The sequence below is a fragment of the Schistocerca cancellata genome, chromosome 4 (genome assembly GCF_023864275.1).
Source record: "Schistocerca cancellata isolate TAMUIC-IGC-003103 chromosome 4, iqSchCanc2.1, whole genome shotgun sequence".
In the NCBI taxonomy this organism is placed as follows: domain Eukaryota; kingdom Metazoa; phylum Arthropoda; class Insecta; order Orthoptera; family Acrididae; genus Schistocerca; species Schistocerca cancellata.
This window is the reverse complement of record NC_064629.1, coordinates 931,500,788-931,520,419: the sequence shown is the minus strand read 5'-3', so window position 1 is coordinate 931,520,419 and position 19,632 is coordinate 931,500,788. Positions and strand designations below refer to the sequence as shown.

The 19,632-nt window shown below is 36.4% G+C and overlaps 1 protein-coding gene across 1 annotated transcript in view; it reads right to left on the bottom strand.

Annotated features, from left to right (window-relative positions):
- Positions 1-668: 668 nt before the first annotated feature.
- The window catches only part of LOC126185127 (organic cation transporter protein-like), a 480,435-nt gene continuing 461,471 nt past the window's right edge, over positions 669-19,632 (bottom strand). Inside the window, exon 12 of the mRNA XM_049927950.1 lies at positions 669-1,657. Within this exon, the coding sequence (XP_049783907.1) occupies positions 1,442-1,657 (216 nt within the window). The 3' untranslated portion in view covers positions 669-1,441. The remainder of the gene's footprint in view (positions 1,658-19,632) is intronic.

Sequence of the window (19,632 nt, the reverse complement as noted above, 5' to 3'; positions counted from 1 at the left end):
ACACTGTGCGTAACACTAATAATGATTTACCAAGAGTAAGTTAATATATTTTTGAGCAAAGATGAAAATATGGTTACAGAAACTGGGTCTTTATGTAGTTACACTTAAATTAGGATCAGTGCAAATCTGCTGGAATAACATGATGATATGTCACTCTGAAAGTATGTACTGGGTAATAATGAGATGAACCCAACTCATTTAAGCTGAAATTTAAAACAGTTAAATGAAACTGTTTATTTACTGCATGTAGTGTGATATGTTTTGTTTTAACTGCTAAAAAGATATGTGGCAGAAGAGACCATATGGAGTTCATTGTGGGCATGTAGCCTACTCCTGTATAAAAACATGAATAACTGCACCATATGTGATGCCTGTTGTCTCACTGAGTTATGCCTTCACTCCTTAAGACACTGTGAAGAGGCACAGAATTTAACTCTGGTCATTACTGCACAGTGAAGTGATTGGAAATTCTATGCCAACTCCATTTCTCAGCTTGGAGTTTCTGTTGAATGTACTCCATCACAGTCAAAGATCATTTGAGAAATTGAGTATCAAATTCTGTGTATCACAAAATAATGTGAAATAAATTTTATTAGTTTCTATTAACTTGAGGTTCCCCATGCTATATTTCAAGATTTGAAACAGAGAAATAATAACCTCACTGTAAGTCTTTATTTGTAACAACACAGTCATTAACTGTGTTGCTCACATTTATTTCACATTTTCTTACATATTTTGTACTGCTCTACTTACAAAATGTTTCAGTAGAGGAACAAGGAAACATACAATTCACAAAAGGATTGTCAAATAAAAACTGACATTTTTAAAAATTGCTAATTGTATACATATTTATAAAAAATCATGTCTTACAGTACAACACAGCTGGTAGCACACACATTATAAAGTGATTTGTAGGTATTTTGTAATACAAAAATTTCATTTGCACACAAATTAACAGTTATATAAAAGTCTTTTCATTAAAATATATGTTTTGTTTGTTCATTGCAAATAATGTCATCTATTCACATGAAAATATAACCTGGAACACCAGTCACTTCTGTTGCAAATTATCATGCTGCACAACTACATTAATTTTCATTTTAGTAATGTATTTCTGTTAAAAATTAAACATTACACTTCACGTCACATATGGGACTTCCACAATCACAGTTCAAGACAAATACTTCACAACACCACAAACATTTATATAAATTAATGCCCTTTATCAGTACAGTGTTTCACTATTTTACCACAAATGAGGAATTAAAGGCACCCATCACAGAAACATAGCATCATTTAGTTCATCATAATAAAAATAGAGGTGCATCAGGAAAAAGATATATCTTGATTCCCATCAAGTATTTTCTCACAGCACTATACAGTGGAACACTTCATGTTAAGAGATCATGTGTCATCAGGTACTCATTAGTCTCATTTTCATCTAAGCTGCTGCATCTGCAGAGCCTTTCACATTGCAAGTCTCGCTTTTAACTAGAGATGAAAACTTTCTGCTTGGTTTACGACCAAAGTTCTCTGCATCTTCCACTGTGTCTGGCATCTTAGTGTTTTTTGTTTCTGGAAACAGCAGTGCCAGTAGTCCAGATGCAACAGTCATAGAACCATACAAGATCAGTGGCAATGACTCCATGTAGCGAGCCTGGAAAACAAAGTTTCAGATTTGAAAATACCAATTATCGTAAAAACTAATTTTAAAAATTATTTAATTTTCATAATTGATAAACATCTATAATGTATATCTACCATAGTGTTAAAGCAAACATGGAAGAAAAGAGCTTCAACCTCAAAATGTATATATAATTTGCATTCCATGGTACAAAATAGAATAATTTACTCCAAAATTTATACGCACATTAAAAAAGTTTCGCATCACCTCAGTTCTGAGAGTTCCAGAACCTGTACAGAAAATTGGAATAAAGATCAACATAAATGTCATTTTTCCCTTTTTTATTGCTCATGATAACCACACATTTCATGTTGGACCACCATACAGCGAGACCTTCAGAGGTGTGGGCCAGATTGCTGTACACACCAGTACCTCTAATATCCAGTAGCATGTCCTCTTGCACTGATGCATGCCTCACCAATATACTGCCGATATGGTTGCCCTATCAGTCGGAGGATGGCATTCATGTATCGTACAGCCACTATGGTGCCTTCCATGACCACCAGTGGCATATGGTGGCCCCACATAGTGCCACCTCAAAACATGTGGGAACCTCCACCTTGCTGAATTACTGGAAAGTGTGTCTACGGCATTCAGCCTGACCAGGTTGCCTCCAAACATGTCTTCGATAATTGTCTGGTTGAAGCAATTTGCGACACTCATAGGTGAAGAGAACATGATGCCAATCCTGAGCGGTCCATTTGGCATGTTTTGGGCCCATCTGTACCGCGCTGCACGGTGTCGTGGTTGCAAAGATGGACCTCGCCATGGACGTCGGGAGTTAAGTTGCACATCATGCAGCCTATTACACAGTTTGAGTCATAATATGATGTCCTGTGACTACAGGAAAAGCATTATTCAACGTGGTGGTGTTGCTGTCAGGGTTCCTCCAAGCCATAATCCATATGTAGCGGTCATCCACTGCAGTTGTAGCCCTTGGGCAGCCTCAGTGAGGCATGCCATTGACAGTTCCTGTCTCTGTATCTCCTCCACATCTGAATAACATCACTTTGGTTCACTCTGAGATGCCTAGACACTTCCCTTGTTGAGAGCCCTTCCTTGCACAAAGTAACAATGCAGTCACGATCAAACCACAGTATTGACTGTCTACACATGGATGAACTACAGACAACATGAGCCGTGTACCTCCTTCCTGGTGGAATGACTGGAACTGATCAGTTGCCGGACCCCCTTTATCTATAGGGTGCTGTTCTTGCATGGTTGTTTATGTCTTTGGGCGGGTTTAGTGACATCTCTGAACAGTCAAAGCAACTGTGTCTGTGATACAATATCCACAGTCAACGCCTATCTTCAGGAGTTCTGGGAAGCTGAGTGATGAAAACTTTTTTGATGTGTGTATTTGGTATCTATGTTAAGGTATTACGAGGTATGGAAAGAGGCTGTCCCCAAAATTAGAATAATATAAATAACTGTTTTTTATTCTTTTATTTTACAATATAATATGTTAGGACTACCCTGACTAAATATTGTTGGTGAATTCAACCCCTAACTCATGTCTTAAATTTAATAAACAATGCATCATGTTAAAGCTCTATTAGAATTCTCAACATACTTTTGCAGTTTCATTTAAGTTTTTCAAATAATGGATGAAAGAAAGATAACCATTCTGAATATAGTTAGGGTATTGAGTGTGAGTGTGAGCATGCGCATGCACACGCACACATCAACATCCATACTCTGTCCACCACTATGAAGGGCATGATAAGGGGTCATGTCCCATTCTGTCACATATTAGAAGTTCTTCCTGTTCCATTTGCATATGGTGTGGGAAAAGAATGACTGCTTAAATGTGTACATTCATTATCACCAGTTAGTACTGTTTGGTATGTGTCCCACAAATTAACAGTATTCTAGGGTGAGATGCACAAGTATTTTGTAAGCAATCTTTTTTGTAGAATGACTTGCATTTTCCCAGTATCATATCAATCAATCCATCTGCTTTACCTACAATTAAGCCTTTATGACCATTCCATTTCATATCATTACAAATTATTACACACAGGTAACTGTACCAGTTGACAGTGTGATTGGTGCTCTCTAATGTTGCAGTCATAACATACAAAGTTTGTGTGTTTTATAAAGTGCACAATTTTGCACTTATGAACGTACAAAGTAAGTTGCTAATCTCTGCACCTTTGAAATTTTATCATGATCTGAATGGATATTTGTACAGTATTTTTCAGATAGTACTTCACCTGAGAAAATCTGAGGTTACTATTAGTTTAGTATGTCAGGTATTTAATATACAACAAACAGTAAAGATCTTAACATAAGTGCAGGGGGACACACCTAAAGTTACTTATACTTCTGTTGATGACTTTCCATACAAGGTAACATACTTTTATTTATTTATTATCATCCCAATTATCACATTTGTGATACAGGATTTGTCAGGATACATTTTAACAACTATATAATATCTTTACAATATTTTTATCTATGCTGAATTCATATGAATGTATCTTATGTTTAATACAACATCCAACTAATAAGTGTTTTTATAACATAATTTCTTACGCGCTTGACAGACCTATTCCTTGATGTTGTGATTTTATTTGTCACATTTATGATATATATTCTTATACAGTTGAGCAGATCTATTCACTTATATTGTAGTGACATTTGTTAAGCAAGTGGTTCTTAATCTTATGTGTTTGACAGACATACTCATACTCACTGATGTAATTTCATTTGTCACATTAACTTAAACATATATTCTAAAAAGAAAGATGATGAGACTTACCAAACAAAAGCGCTGGCAGGTCGATAGACACACAAACAAACACAAACATACACACAAAATTCAAGCTTTCGCAACCAACTGTTGCCTCATCAGGAAAGAGGGAAGGAGAGGGAAAGACGAAAGGATTTGGGTTTTAAGGGAGAGGGTAAGGAGTCATTCCAATCCCGGGAGCAGAAAGACTTACCTTAGAGGGAAAAAAGGACAGGTAAACACACACACACACACACACACACACACACACACACACACACATACACACACACACACACACACCCATCCGCATGTACACAGACACAAGCAGACATTTACAAATGTCTGCTTGTGTCTGTGTATATGCGGATGGATGTGTATGTGTGTGTGTGTGTGTGTGTGTGTGTGTGTGTGTGTGTGTGTGTGTGTCTTTACACTGCTGTGTATCGTAATTATGGTAGTCTGTACTGGTTTTCATTTTGTCCTGATTTCTTTTGATCACCAACAGACACATCAGAATTGTTAAAATTTTCAGTGCTTTAAAAAGGGGCCTACAATGTGTTTGAGGTGGGCTCTGTGTCATTATCCGAATTGCACGTTTTTGTAATTTGAAAATCTCATTTAGATGACAATTTGTTTTTCCCCAGAATAGTATCCCATAGGATACAATGGACTGTATATCTTGTAGGACATGGTCCACAGTACTGTGCAATGACTGCTTCACATCACTAACTATTAAACTAGTATCATCAGCAAATAACATGATAGCTTTTCTCTCTGACAACTGAATATCATTAATGCAAATGAGAAACAGCAAGGGGCCTAATACACTTCCTTGAGGTACTACTGTGACCCCCTTGGATCTGATCTTAGTTTGATTTTTTGGTTAATATTTGGTGCCGTATTTTCAACCACCTGCATCCTCTTTTCCAGATATGACTCAACCCACTTTTTTACCGGTCCTCTGATACCTATAGCTTCAAGCTTTTCCAAAAGTATGCTGTGGCCAACAGTGTCAAAGGCTTTTGACAAATCTAGATTTATCCCAACTACACTTTTTCCCTCTTCCAATTTACTGATTATTTCTTTTGTGTATTCCAGTACAGCTGTTTTGGTACTTCTCCCAGCTCGAAATCCATGCAGATTACTGTTTATCATATTGTGGACATTAAGATAATGTGTGGCTCTGTATTTCATTAATATCTCTAAAACCTTAGAGAAAGTTGGGAGAAGTGAGACAGGTCTGTAGTTTTCTATTTTAAGCTTATCACCCTTTTTCAACAGGGGAACGACTTTATAAATTTTCAGTTTCTGTGGAACACACCCTCAGCCATTGACAAGTTTGCTACGTGCGCCAATGGTTTCGGTATTTGATTAGCTATTTTCTTTACTAGTATTATTGGCACCTCATCTACTCCAGCTGACATCTTGGACTTGAGACTTTTAAAACCTCCTTTTTGTTTGTTGGAACTGCCATCATACTGCTGGCTGCCTTGGGTGCTTCCATCTTAATCTGCTCCCCAAAATTCCTGCTTAATGTCTGGGGTACATTTAAGAAGTAATTATTTATATAATTAGGCATGGTACATTTATCTACCATTTTATTCTCCTCCTCTTTTAGAATAATTTTCTTATCTTTGATAGGTTCCCTAGTTTCTTTTCTCACAATTTCCCATGCTATTTTAGGTTTATTTCTGGACTGTTTTATTTCCAAATCATTACTTAGTAACTTTGCATTTGCAATTACTCTGCAGCATATTTTCCTATACCATTTTACATATTCTATAAAATCAGTATCTGCACACTCCCTCAACTCTGAATTCAGTTTCTTCATGTTTTCACATGATTTCTTAATGCCAAGAGTCATCCAAGAACTTGACTTTATGTGTCCAGTAGACTTGATTCTGGTCAGTTTCTTTGGAAAACACAACTCAAAGTTCATCATATAAATCAATGCAAATACACTATATGCCTAATCTGTACTTTGTTTCATATCATCTAACCAATTTTCATTTTCTAAGATACTTATGAACTGATGACAGCTGTCCACAGAGAAGTTTCTTTTGTAAATATTATTTACACCTTTATCTTCCTTTGACCTTAAAGGGATTTCAATGGTGAGAGCATTGTAGTCAGACAATCCTAAATCTATGTTTGTTACGTCTATGTCAGTTGTTGGCATATTTGAGAAAATGTTATCTATGAGGCTATTGGAGGTGTTCGTTATTCTAGTTCAATTGTTTATGTGTGGTGACTTGTTGAAACTCTTTAATATGTCCAAAAATTGCCTTTTTTGTTGACTTTCAACTAGAAGATTAATATTGAAATCACCACAAAGAATAATCACAGTTTCTTTTTTGTAAAAAGTATTTAGCAACAATTCTAATTTATCAAAAAAGACTTCTATGTTTCCATATGATGACCTATACACTGTTATGACTATGACTTTTTTCATCAGGCCATATAGCTGGACAGCACCTGCTTCAAAAAACTTTTCAATACTTAAGTTCTCTGCTCCACATCTCTTTTTAAATTCTAACTCTTGTCTAAGGTAAATACTGACTCCACCACCTTTTTCAGTTTTCCCACTATAATGATTTGCCAGTTTAAATGGATTAATATGAATACTACTAATTTCATGGTCCTTACACCAGTGTTCAGTAATACACAAGACATTAGGTTGCGTGTTACTTACTGCTATTTCAGGTTCACAATATTTGTTCTTGAGGCACTGCACATTTAGAGTCATAATCTTTAGAACAGGGGTGTGAGCACTGATGGTATTTCTCCTTTTGTTTAACACTGTTAACTTGGAGTTTTCATTAAGGCCGGATACCAAAAATCCTTTTTTATCACAGGTTTCTTGTTTCTGTTTCTTTTCCTACTTGAAATGGATGATGCTGATTGATTGTTTATACTAGGTGTGGCAGCAGATGACATTTTAATATTCACTATAGCAGATGATGGTTTTAGTGCTTCAGTAAATGTTGCTCTTGTTAAGGTTTTCATTTCTTCTGCTTCTGCCCTCATTTGGAGTGGGATTTTAGGGAACTTTTCTATTGATATATGGCTTATTTCTTCTAGTAACTTTGCACCTATCATCTTTTTCCCATAATAGTTCCTGTGCTGTCCATGCCTCGTGAAATGATATCTCTCTGAGCTGTTTGCATCCACAAAAGTTACACACTTAAAAGCACAGCAGATCTTCCTAAATGTATTATTTGTTGACATTATTTCTTTGTTTACACATGATTCCTTGATTAGATCATATCTATGTGGCACACTTACAACAAGAACCTTTAAATTTATATCTGACAGCTTTTCTAGAGTTGTTTGAAGTGCCCTTGTCGCTAGTTGGCTTTCAGTTTTGTATATGTCATTTGCTCCAACTATTAGCACACAGCATGTTCCACTCATAACTATGTTTTCACAATTAATTACTATTTCATTAAGGGGAGCAGCAGGTTTGACAATGCCTGTTATTCTAAATTGGGACTGGCGATCATTTATTATTTGTGCCACACCCTTTGCATGACTATCATCTAATACACAGAATTCATATTTGTTGTTCTCCAGGTGCCCTCGATCTGTTGGTTTTATAGCACACTTTGAAGAAACATTTCTCTTGTTAGAACACACAGATGATCTAGATTCACTTTCACTTGTCTTATTTTTTGAGTTCACATTTCGTACTGTTGTGTCTTTATTACCTGTTTATCTTTGCACTCTATTTACTGACGATTTCATACCGTCAGAAAGATTTTGTTTACTACTGTGTGCTCTGGGCCAAGAAATCTTCAACCCAGTCACAAATTTCATTGTATGCCCATAGTGATAATATGGTACTAAGCCAAAAAGCTATACAGAAGCCAAAATTGTGTATCCATCTGTTTGCCTTGATCCACAGAGTTCAGAATATCAGGTGGAAGGCGTGCGAGTTGTGTTTAAAATTATAGATGTTTTTGGAGTCTGTGATAGTGGTGGGCATGGAGGAGGTCATTGTGTTCAAATTACCTAATAATTTTTGAGCTCATAACATGTTCTAAGATTCTACAACAGTTGGACATCTGTGATATTGGATAGTAGTTTCATAGATCACTTCTGCTACCAGTGCTTGTAATTGGGTCTGACCTGTGCTTTCTTTCATCTACAGTGCTCAGCTTATTGTTCAATGGATATACAATATGCTATGGTTAAGAAAGAGGCTAACTCATCCTAGAATTCTATAGAGAATCTGGTAGGAATTGTATTGGTCTCTGGAGCTTAGTTCAGTCTCATTGATTTCAGCTGTTTCTCAGCACTGCTCACACTAATATTTATACCACTCTTTTTTGCAGTTGTGCAAGAATTAAACTGGGGCAGTACTTCTGGATGTTTCTTTGTAAAGGGACATGTGAAAGTGGAGCTAAGCATTTATACTTTTGCTTTGCTATCCTCAGTCTCAGTTTCTGTATTTTTTGATGCGTCACTTAAGCAAGGAATAGTTCCTGAGAGGCTTAAGTATGCAGTTGTAAAACCGCTGTATAAGAAGGGGGATAAGACAGATACTGCTAACTATAGGCCAATATCACTACTGACAAGCTTTTCAAAGGTTTTAGAGAAACTAATGCATGCCAGGATAGTTAAGCATCTCAGTGAACACAATAGCTTCAGCAGAAGTCAGTTTGGATTTCAGAAAGGTTTGTCAACAGAAGATGCAATATTTGCATTTACTGGCAAACTCTTGGAATCTATCAACAAAAAACTGAAAGTGATTGGCATATTTTGTGACCTAACAAAAGCATTTGACTGTGTAAATCACCAAATTCTTTTACAAAAAGCCGCACATCTCGGTATAAGTGGTACAGCACGGAAATGGCTCGACTCATATCTGTCAAACAGGAAACAAAAAGTTGTAATAGATAGTGAAGATAGTGTCCCAGTATCTTCAGAATGGGGTACCATCACATGTGGAGTGCCGCAGGGCTCAGTTCTGGGCCCCCTACTTTTTATTATATTTATAAATGATCTTCCTCTTTCTACAGAATATTGTAGATTCACCATTTTCGCGGATGAAACTACACTACTTATTGATAATTCAGTAGATAAGCTTCAGGTAATGGCAAATAAGGTTTTAAATGAAACGGTGAACTGGTTCAACATTAATGGTCTTATTTTAAATTACTGTAAAACAAACTACATTCAGTTCCACAAAACATCCAAAGATGAGGAAATATTTGTAAAGGTAGGTGAGCAGACAATAACCAGGGTAGATTCCTCAAAATACCTAGGCTTGCATATTGATAGCAAACTGAATTGGTCAAACCACATCGTGGATCTGTGCAAAAGACCAAGTTCAGCAACATATGCATTGCACATTGTTTCTTCTTATAGAAATATGGAAACCATGAAATCAGTGTATTATGGTTACTTTCATGCAATTATGGCATTTGGAATTATATTTTGGGGAAATCAGCCACTGGCTAAAAAATTAATGTGTGTACAAAAAAAGAGCCATAAGGATCATATGTCCAGTCCATCCTACAGCCACACACAGGAATCTTTTTAACAAGCTTGAAATACTTACATCCACTGCGCAATATATATTCTCATTGATGTGCTTCATAAGGAAAGAAAAATCCATCTTTAAGCTGAATAGTGCATATCACAGTCACAATACTAGAAGGAAACATGATATCCACTACGAACAGCCAAATCTAAGTATGGTGCAGAAAGGAGTCCATTTCAGAGGCTGTAAGATTTTTAATGCCCTCCCTTCAAGAATTAAGTGTTTGGTAAACAATGATCTCTTGTTAAAAAAAACCTTATGGCAGTTCCTATTGCAAGGATCATTTTATACATTAGAAGAGTTCCTGAACTACAGTGTTTAACATCTCTTGTATTGTAAATTGCAAATGTATGCCCAAATTTGCATTTGTAATACCGAATATTTTTATTATAAACATATATTTTGCAATATTTATTTCTCAGTAACACTTTTTATTTTGTAATCTTTATCTCTCTCTCTAAAATGTATTTTTGTAGTGGGACTTAAGTTACTGTTTACTGTTTTTTGTTTTGTAATCTTTATCTATATCTAAAATGTATTTTTTTGTAGTGGGACCTAAGTTACTGTTTACTGTTTTTGTTTTGTTTTATGTACTACCATAAATTCTGACCAAAAGCTTGTAAAATTGACACGTTCCATATCCTGTGATAGTGTCACAACATGGATCACCAGAACAAGAAATAAATAAAAAAATAAAAAAAATAAATAAATCAGCTATGAGTGTCTGGACACTAACTTTGGAGCCATCAATAGGCTTTACATATGACCAGAATTTATTTGGGTTTTGTAAGAGGTTTCTTGTTCAAATTTTATGATACTTGCCGACAGCTTCAAGCATTGCCCTTTTGAAAGCCAAAGCACATTTCATTTAGCATATATCTATCTATACTATTATGCAGTAGTTATGGCTCCTTTGGAAGAATGGACTTCGTATCAATTATCAAAAAGCATACCTTGAAATACACCTTACAATATGTAGTATTTTGTAGTAGGTGTAGCTGAAATTCCATTGATTTCAGCAGACTGATGGTTACAGGTAATTTATATTATGCTATTTTTAGTTTATCTGTTTGAGTGATCTGCAGGCCCCTGTTATGCAAGTGTAAATGACACTTAGCTAGTGACAACTGTACACTATGGAGACTCCCTCCCATCATGAACTGTTTTGCTAGATACAGATCTACCCCATGCTTGGTCAATTATTCATCTAAATTTGAACTACAGTTCCCCTACATGATCTTGTCCACAGCTAATTGTTTCCATTGCTTCCTTCAGATTTGATGCTGTGGGGAACCAATTACTGCTTTTCACTCATTACCAATTTGCAGATGGACCTTGATTACCATTAAAGGGAAAATTGCCCCTCCTCCCTGCTGGAGCCAGCATGTGCTGTAGTCCTGTATCAGTGGGTAGTGAATGCACAACCGTGTGTCACTAAAATCATTGTAATGAACCTATATCAAAATGTGGCTTAATATGTTCCATTTTATCTTAAAATAATATATCCTGGGTTTGACAGGAATTAATTCAGTAGTTTTCAAGAAAATATAGTTTTTAAAAATTTTAAATTCCAATAAAAATGGAAGTTACAAACTTGGAATATTAATAGCATTGCATAATTGGGTGTTAAATTACCACCTTGAGGTCACTGTTTAAATATCTTAATCATTTTCTAAGGTATTTCATTAAAAAGTGAAATTTGCCAAAAACTCTACCAACTTTAAAGTTTGTAACTATAATGCTCTGAGATATAGTGAACCCAGACTAGGTTGATTCAAAAGAGAAAGTCTACAAGCAGATCCATTTATAAAACCATAGCTGTGGTATTTGAATAGAGGTTTCAAATTTATTCAGCTTATCTGGAGAACCATCATCTACTGTAGAATTGATTTGAAATGCTAATTGGGAAAGTTAAAATTTTGGGTTAAATGACAAGTACTTTCACCTCTAGTCTAATGCATCCTGTAAGAAAGTCATTTGTTTCCGCACCAGTGAGCATTTTTTGAGGTGTCACAGAGTAGCACATTCAGTCTGCGTGAGGCATCTGATTTGGTTTGTTAGTACAAAGTTAAGATTCAGGTTAGTTGTTCATGGGTGGAAAAGATTGTGTGTTTCAGATGACTGTTTCAAGAATTATTGTATCATACATGACAACATTTATGTTCGTGAAGATTTATGGAACTGACTATTTGAGTGATACTTAAAGGAGGTACAAAGTGACTGTTATATTATTAACATACATGAGATTTTGATAAGTTTTTATGTGCCACTTGCTTGGAATACCACATGGTGATTGATGTATTAGAAGTTTCCACTCTTTGAGTGAGTAAACATCTCACTGAACTAAACAGCCAGCAATTAGTGAAATTCCAGAACACAAACTTTGCAACATTACTAGAAATTAAGATCTGAAGTGTGTCAAGTGTTGTACGTTATTTTGTTGCAAAGAGCTTGCTTTCAAAGTGGAATTAAGAGGACATAATACACAAACTTCTACTTGACTTTATATCATTTATCAAAAAGCATACCTTACTGACATATACCTTACAGTGGGCAGTATTTCTGCGAGATCTGCTGGTCCTTGTGTGAGTGTAAAAGAGACTTGGCTTGTTAAAACTCTGAAATCATATTATAACAACAGGTGCTGGCACCACCCCAGAACACTACCACCTCTTATCTATTTTACTTAACATGTAAATCTTTCTACTTACCTCAGTTGCTCTTTGTACTTTGGTAATAACTGTTGCTACAACTGGCTCAAGAGTACTGATAAAAATTCCATTGTGGACATAAAAGATGTCAAGTCTATTTGGGCTATTAGATTCAATATATATTGACAATGGGTGGGTTTATGAACTATTTATTCTCAGTAGATTTCAGAGAAGGCATTCAGTAATGTTTTCAGGTTGTCTTGTTACACTCACTGCTTACAAAACTGTAATTATCTCAACTGATTATTGTATGATTAAAGTCTTGTCCAATGATTACAGTGATAACGAGGGACAAACATACTAGTGAACTGAGGTTATCTCTACAGTTTTTGGTTACATCTGGCACTGATTCTGGTGGTTAACAGAAGGACCCAGTTACTTATACACACCCTTGATACTAGGTCTTGACTAAGCAAAAACACATGCAACTTCAGTTTGTACCTCAGTGGATTTGAGTTTCTTGTCTAGTGATTACACCACCTCAGTTTCCTATTAGTCTATCTTTATGTTACACACTTAACTTTACCCAAAAAAACTCACTGTTGTCAATTTTAGGTTTTAGCTGGATTTCTATCTAGTATTATGTTAGTGCCACTGCGTTTTAGGTGTGCTTTGAACTCTAGCACTTCGTTGCAAACACTTTGGCAGCTGATTACTAGGAATTTAACAGTCTTATCTGTGGGGGTATTTCTTTAGGTCTTACAAAAGTACCCTGGGCCTCCTTCTGTTATCATTACTTGTACTGGACAGTGTCTCATCTAATCTAAAACGATCTCGAATGAATCCCACTTTGTTTGCTACCTGGGTAGCAACCTCCAACGAGTAGTGAACCCCTGAGCAATTTAACACTACTGTATGGAATGAATGGGACATCTAAGTAAGATTCAGGAAGAAGAAAAACCTTATTTAGCACTATCATATATATCATTACACCACCCACAACATCCATACTACAAAAGAAGACTGAAAGCCACCTTCACTAGCATATCTGGAGACAGTATGAAAAGAAGCAGCAGAGGAATCTGAGAAGAGGAACAGTGAAGAAACAAACAGTAATTTGTGTATACACTACAGTACCTGGTTAAAGTGTGGACACACTTCAACAGTAGATGAAATCAGCATTGATGCAATGAAAGTTTTCAATATTCAGATTTTGAATGAGTTATGCCATTTGTGTGGCAATTGGAATACTAGATAGAAAACTAGTTTAAACGTAAAATTGACAACAGTGAGATTTCTTGGGTAAAATTAAGTGTATAACAAAGGATAGGCTAATAGGAAACTGACTATGCATGTAAACAGAAGTGGAAAGAAAAAAACAAAAATATGTGTAACAAAAATATAGTTTTGGTTCTAGCAATGTATCTGGTATGACAATAATAAAATATGGACTAAGGCATAAAAAAACCTGGTGAAGTTTCTGTAGCTTTGAAGACAATTATAAAAAGTTAGCAGTATGAACCTAGAAACTAAACTGAGAGACTTGAACATGTAGGGAAAAAGTGGGTTGAAGGTCACCTAAATTAACTAGAATAATGAAGGACAAATGTTGTCCTATTGGAAATCCCCATGCAGTAAAGGGAGGTTTAGCAAAGTTGAACTAAATGATTTACAAAGTTAGTGTGTGTAGCCATAATGTCAAATTTGAGGAATACTACAATTACTTGGATAACTGTATTGGCAACATATGTCCACAAAACATCAAGTTACAGTAATCCAGTTCATATACTGTTTCCACATGGTATGGAATCATGATGTGGGCAGCAGAAATAAAAAGAAAAATCAAAGAAAAAAAAAGATTTGGCTAGGCATATCCTATCAAAGAACTGTCCGCATTAGAAATCTACACTCCAAATGAATATTTTAACAGCCGCATTAAAAATCATTGGATAAAATCAACTTTTAAATCACATTTTAAAGTTTTAAATTGTGCCAAACTATAGTTTTGGTATTCAGTAGTCGAAATATTACCAGGAAGTTTGATTGCAGACAGATTCCTTCACTGATTCCATCCTCAGAGTGACAGATCACAAAATTACAGCTGCACACACACTGCTTACGATAAAGTCAACTAAAGAGGACAGTGATGAAGCATCAAGAGGCACACTGAAGATGATGCTGTATTTCTTGATGAAGCACACACCGTTTGTCCAGAATGTTCAGAGACTGATTATATTTCTAGCATATAAGCTACACCAGCACAGTAACTAGGCAGTAGGTTGAAGTAACAACTGCACATGACAATGCTCAATCGATTGAAAAGCAAAATAAAGACAGCTATTTCCTGAAAGAAACCATTGTGGATGATGAGACTTGGTGTTAACAATACAAACCTACCACGAAATGACAAAGTGTAAAGATTCACTTGAAAGATCAGTGGTTTGAACATAACTGAAATTCATGACAATGTGACATGAAAATTTGACAACATCCCACAGAAGGACTTTTCTGACAGTTTCACATGGTTGTATGAATGTTCTGTGCATCAATCAATGATCATCTATAAATGATCTTTGGTGTGACATCATAAGCCCGTGATATTGCTCTCTAAGTTTTTATATATTTTTAGGTTTCAGATTTTAACGGTTTTTGTGATAATATTTACTATATAAGTGACTTATTAGTGGTTTCTTCATTCACCTCTGCCTTTCTTGTGTTGTGATCTGATATTTGTGAGTGTTTCGTATCGAGCAACTTAACCTCTTACCTGTGTTTACATTCCGCGCTGACCAGTTGCAGCTGTAGCGGCACATCTAAAGCTAAGTACTAATTAATTGTTTGTGTATAGTGGTTTATTTAGGAACTTTAGTAGTCTTCAGCTGGTGTTCTTGGTGTTTTCTGGTGAAATAATTTCAGAAGAACTTTTTGAGAACTGTTTTCAGTTTTGTTACTGTGTCATTAGACATTTGATTTTCTTTCTGTGTTAGTCTTGTCTTATATTCTCATTTGCTGCTGATTAATACTGTTAATAATAGTAGTTACTTCCCTTGTAGAGTAAGTTTGTGATTATTGTAGTCAGGTTTTTAACATCTTCTTATTGCAGTAGCAGAACTTAGATAAAGTAGTTTTCTTGTTTCAATAACTGTTAAATTTTACCATGAGCGAGAAGTGTGGGCTTTGCCATAGGTTTGTGAGTAGTGGATTGCGGTGTGAGACTTGTTCGAAGTATTTTGACTGGTGGAAATGCAGTGGGGAAGCCAGTGGGCATTCTGGTGAGATCCTCTCCTGGAACTGCAGGTTATGTAGCAAGAGTAAGTTGATAGAGGAGCAGGAGGATAAGATCTGTGCCCTTAAGGTGCAGTTGAAAAACGCACAGGAGGAGCTAGATAGGATGAGGAGGGAGAAGGGGGTTGGGGAATGGGAGCTGGCTGTTGGCAAGAGATCTGCTAGGAGAAGGAGATTTTCAGATAGTTTTACTATTGGTGTTTACAATAGATATGACCAACTGTCAGAGTCTAGTGGAGAGGAATCTCTAGTAGCAGTAGATGTAGAAAGTATGCAGCAGACCTCAGTAGTTACAGTGGCTAAAACAGTTGCAAAGTCAAAGAGGAAGAAGAAGATTCTGCTGTTAGGTAGTTCTCATGGCAGAGGTGTACGCCAGCAGTTGCAGGAAGTGCTGGGGAGTGAGTACCAGGTCACCAGCATTGTGAAGCCTAATGCAGGATTGGCTCAGGTGACTGTTAACATAGGGGGGTTATGTAGGGATTTTACTAAAGAGGATCAGCTAGTGATTATGGGTGGGGCTGGTAATAGTATTGATAGGGATGGGGAGTATGACATAGATGGTGACCTGGAAAAGATAGTCACTCAGACTGGCAACACGAAAGTGCATTTTGTGGGACTGTTTCAGCGTCATGATCGTCCTCATCTTAATACAGCTGTCTGGCGTAATAACATGAGACTTAGGGGTGCGCTGATGACAGAAGGCATGGGTCACATTTCAGTGGTGTCGGTGGAGTCTATCAGCAGGACGGGTTTCACTAGACATGGCCTGCACCTCAACAGGTATGGGAAGGGGAGGCTGGCAAAGCTTATAGGTGACAGCATAGGTGGGGGTGGTGGGATCTATCATGGGAAAATTCCGGTAGTAGTGGGTGTTAGAGCTGCACCTTTTTTAGACTGAAGTCAGCTGATAGGTATTCCTGCTTAAGGGAAGTCTCTCTCACAAAGGAACCACTTTCGACAAAGCTTAGGTATCCGAGTAATGAGGGAATTAGTATATTTCATCAATATATACAAGGTATTAGAGATGAAGTCAGTGAACTGCTTATAGATGTTGATTCTAAAATTATTGGTATATCTGAACACTTCTTAAATAAGGAGATAATTCAGGGGCTTCCTTTACCAGGATACAGGTTGGCTAGCAGCTTTTCTAGGAGCTCTTTGCGGTGTGGGGGAGTAGCCATGTATGTGAAAAATGGCATCCCATTTGAGTCAATTGATGTTTCAAAGCACTGCGCTGAAAAGGTGTTTGAACGTTGTGCAGGTGTGGTTAAATTTAGTGGAGCTAAACTTCTAACTATTGTTATTTATAGATCCCCAGAATCCGATTTCACAACATTTTTGATAAAGCTAGAGGAAGTTCTTGGTTCACTTTATAGGAAATAAAAAAAGTTAGTTATATGTGGTGACATCAATATTAATTGTATAAGTGATTGTGCAAGGAAAAGGATGCTGGTAGATCTCCTTAATTCATTTAATCTTATGCAAACTGTATTCTTTCCAACAAGAGTGCAAGGGAACAGTAGAACAACCATAGACAACATTTTTGTTCATTCCTCATTACTAGAAGGGCATTCTGTTAGTAAAAATGTGAACGGCCTTTCAGATCATGATGGACAAATTTTAACTCTAAAAGATTTTTGTGCTGCAACACATGTTAAATATAGTTATCAACTGTTTAGGAAAGCTGATCCAGTTGCTGTAGAGACCTTTGTAAACCTTATCAAGGAACAAGAGTGGCAAGATGTTTATAGTACTGATACAGTAGACGATAAATATAATGCTTTCCTCAAGACTTCTCTCGTGCTCTTTGAAAGTTGCTTTCCGTTAGAATGTTCAAAACTGGCTACTAGCACAAACATGCAGCCTGGGTGGCTGACTAGAGGGATAAGAATATCTTGTAGAACAAAGTGGCAGTTATATCAAAACGTTAGAAACAGTCAAAATCTAAATGCAGCAGCCCATTACAAACGGTATCTTAAGGTGCTTAAAAATGTTATTAGGCAAAAAGTATGTGGTATGCAGATAGAATAGTTAAGTCTCAGGATAAAATTAAAACCATATGGTCAGTCAAAAGGGAAGTGGCAGGTCGGCAGAGAGAGGTCGAGGATATAGAATCATTGCGTAGTGGGAATGTCTGTGATAATGATAAGTCGCATATATGTACAGTATTTAATAATCACTTTCTGAATATAGCAGGTGAACTAAATAGAATCCTAGTCCCAACAGGGAATCATATAGAGCTCTTAGAAAAAAGTGTTCCGAGACTGTTACCTGAAATGCTCCTCCATGATACTGTCAAGAGGGAGATTGAGTTAATAATTCAATCACTAAAGACCAAGAACTCTAATGGATATGATGGGGTATCTAGCAGAATACTGAAGTATTGCTCCATGTATGTTAGCCCAGTACTTAGCCATATCTGTAACTTTTCCTTTAGGAGTGGTCGGTTTCCTGACTGATTAAAGTACTCAGTAGTGAAGCCACTTTATAAAAAGGGAGACAGGGATAATGTTGACAATTTTACACCTATTTCTATGCCATCAGTGTTTGCTAAAAAATATCAATAAGGTTGTATATACAAGGTTACTGGAGCATTTAAATTCACATAATTTGCTGTCAAATGTACAGTTTGGTTTTAGAAATGGTTTAACAACTGAAAATACTATATTCTCTTTTCTCTGTGATGTTTTGGATGGATTAAATAAAAGGTTGCGAACGCTAGGTGTTTTGTTTGATTTAACGAAGGCTTTTGACTGTGTTAACAACAAAATATTACTGCTGAAGTTGGACCATTATGGAGTAAGGGGAGTAGCTTACAATTGGTTCGCCTCTTACTTTAAGAACAGAAAGCAGAAGGTAATTCTCTGCAATATTGAGAGTGGTAGTGATGTTCAGTCCCAATGGGACACTGTTAAGTGGGGCATTCCCCAAGGGTCGGTGCTGGGGCCACTGCTGTTTCTTATTTATATAAATGATATGCCTTCTAGTATTACAGGTGATTCAAAAATATTTCTGTTTGCTGATGACACCAGATTGGTAGGGAAGGATCTTGTGTGTAATATTGAAACAGTATCAAATAATGTAGTTCATCAAATAAGTTCATGGCTTGTGGAAAATAATTTGATGCTAAATCACAGTAAGACTCAGTTATTACAGTTTCTAACTCACAATTCAACAAGAACAGATATTTTGATCAGACAGAATGGGCATATTATAAGCGAGACGGAACAGTTCAAGTTCCTATGCATTTGGATAGCCCATGTTCAGGATCTTGTTCAGAAACTAAATGCTGCTTTATTTTCCATTAGAACAGTATCTGAAATAAGTGACACTTCAACACGAAAAGTAGTCTACTTTGCATATTTTCATACACTTATGTTGCATGGTATTATTTTTGGGGTAATTCTTCTGATTCAAAAAGGGTATTTTTGGCTCAAAAATGGGCTGTTCGAGCTATATGTGATGTAAGTTTGAGAACCTCCTGTCGACCCCTATTCAATAGTCTGGGAATTCTGACATTGCCCTCACAGTATACATTTTCTTTAATGTCATTTGTTGTTAGCAATATTAGCTTATTCACAAGAGTTAGCAGCTTTCACTCAGTTAATACTAGGTGGAAATCAAATTTGCCTGTGGAATGCACTTCCTTGACCCTTGTGCAGAAAGGAGTGCAGTATTCTGCTGCATCCATTTTCAATAAGCTACCACAAGAACTCAAAAATCTTAGCAG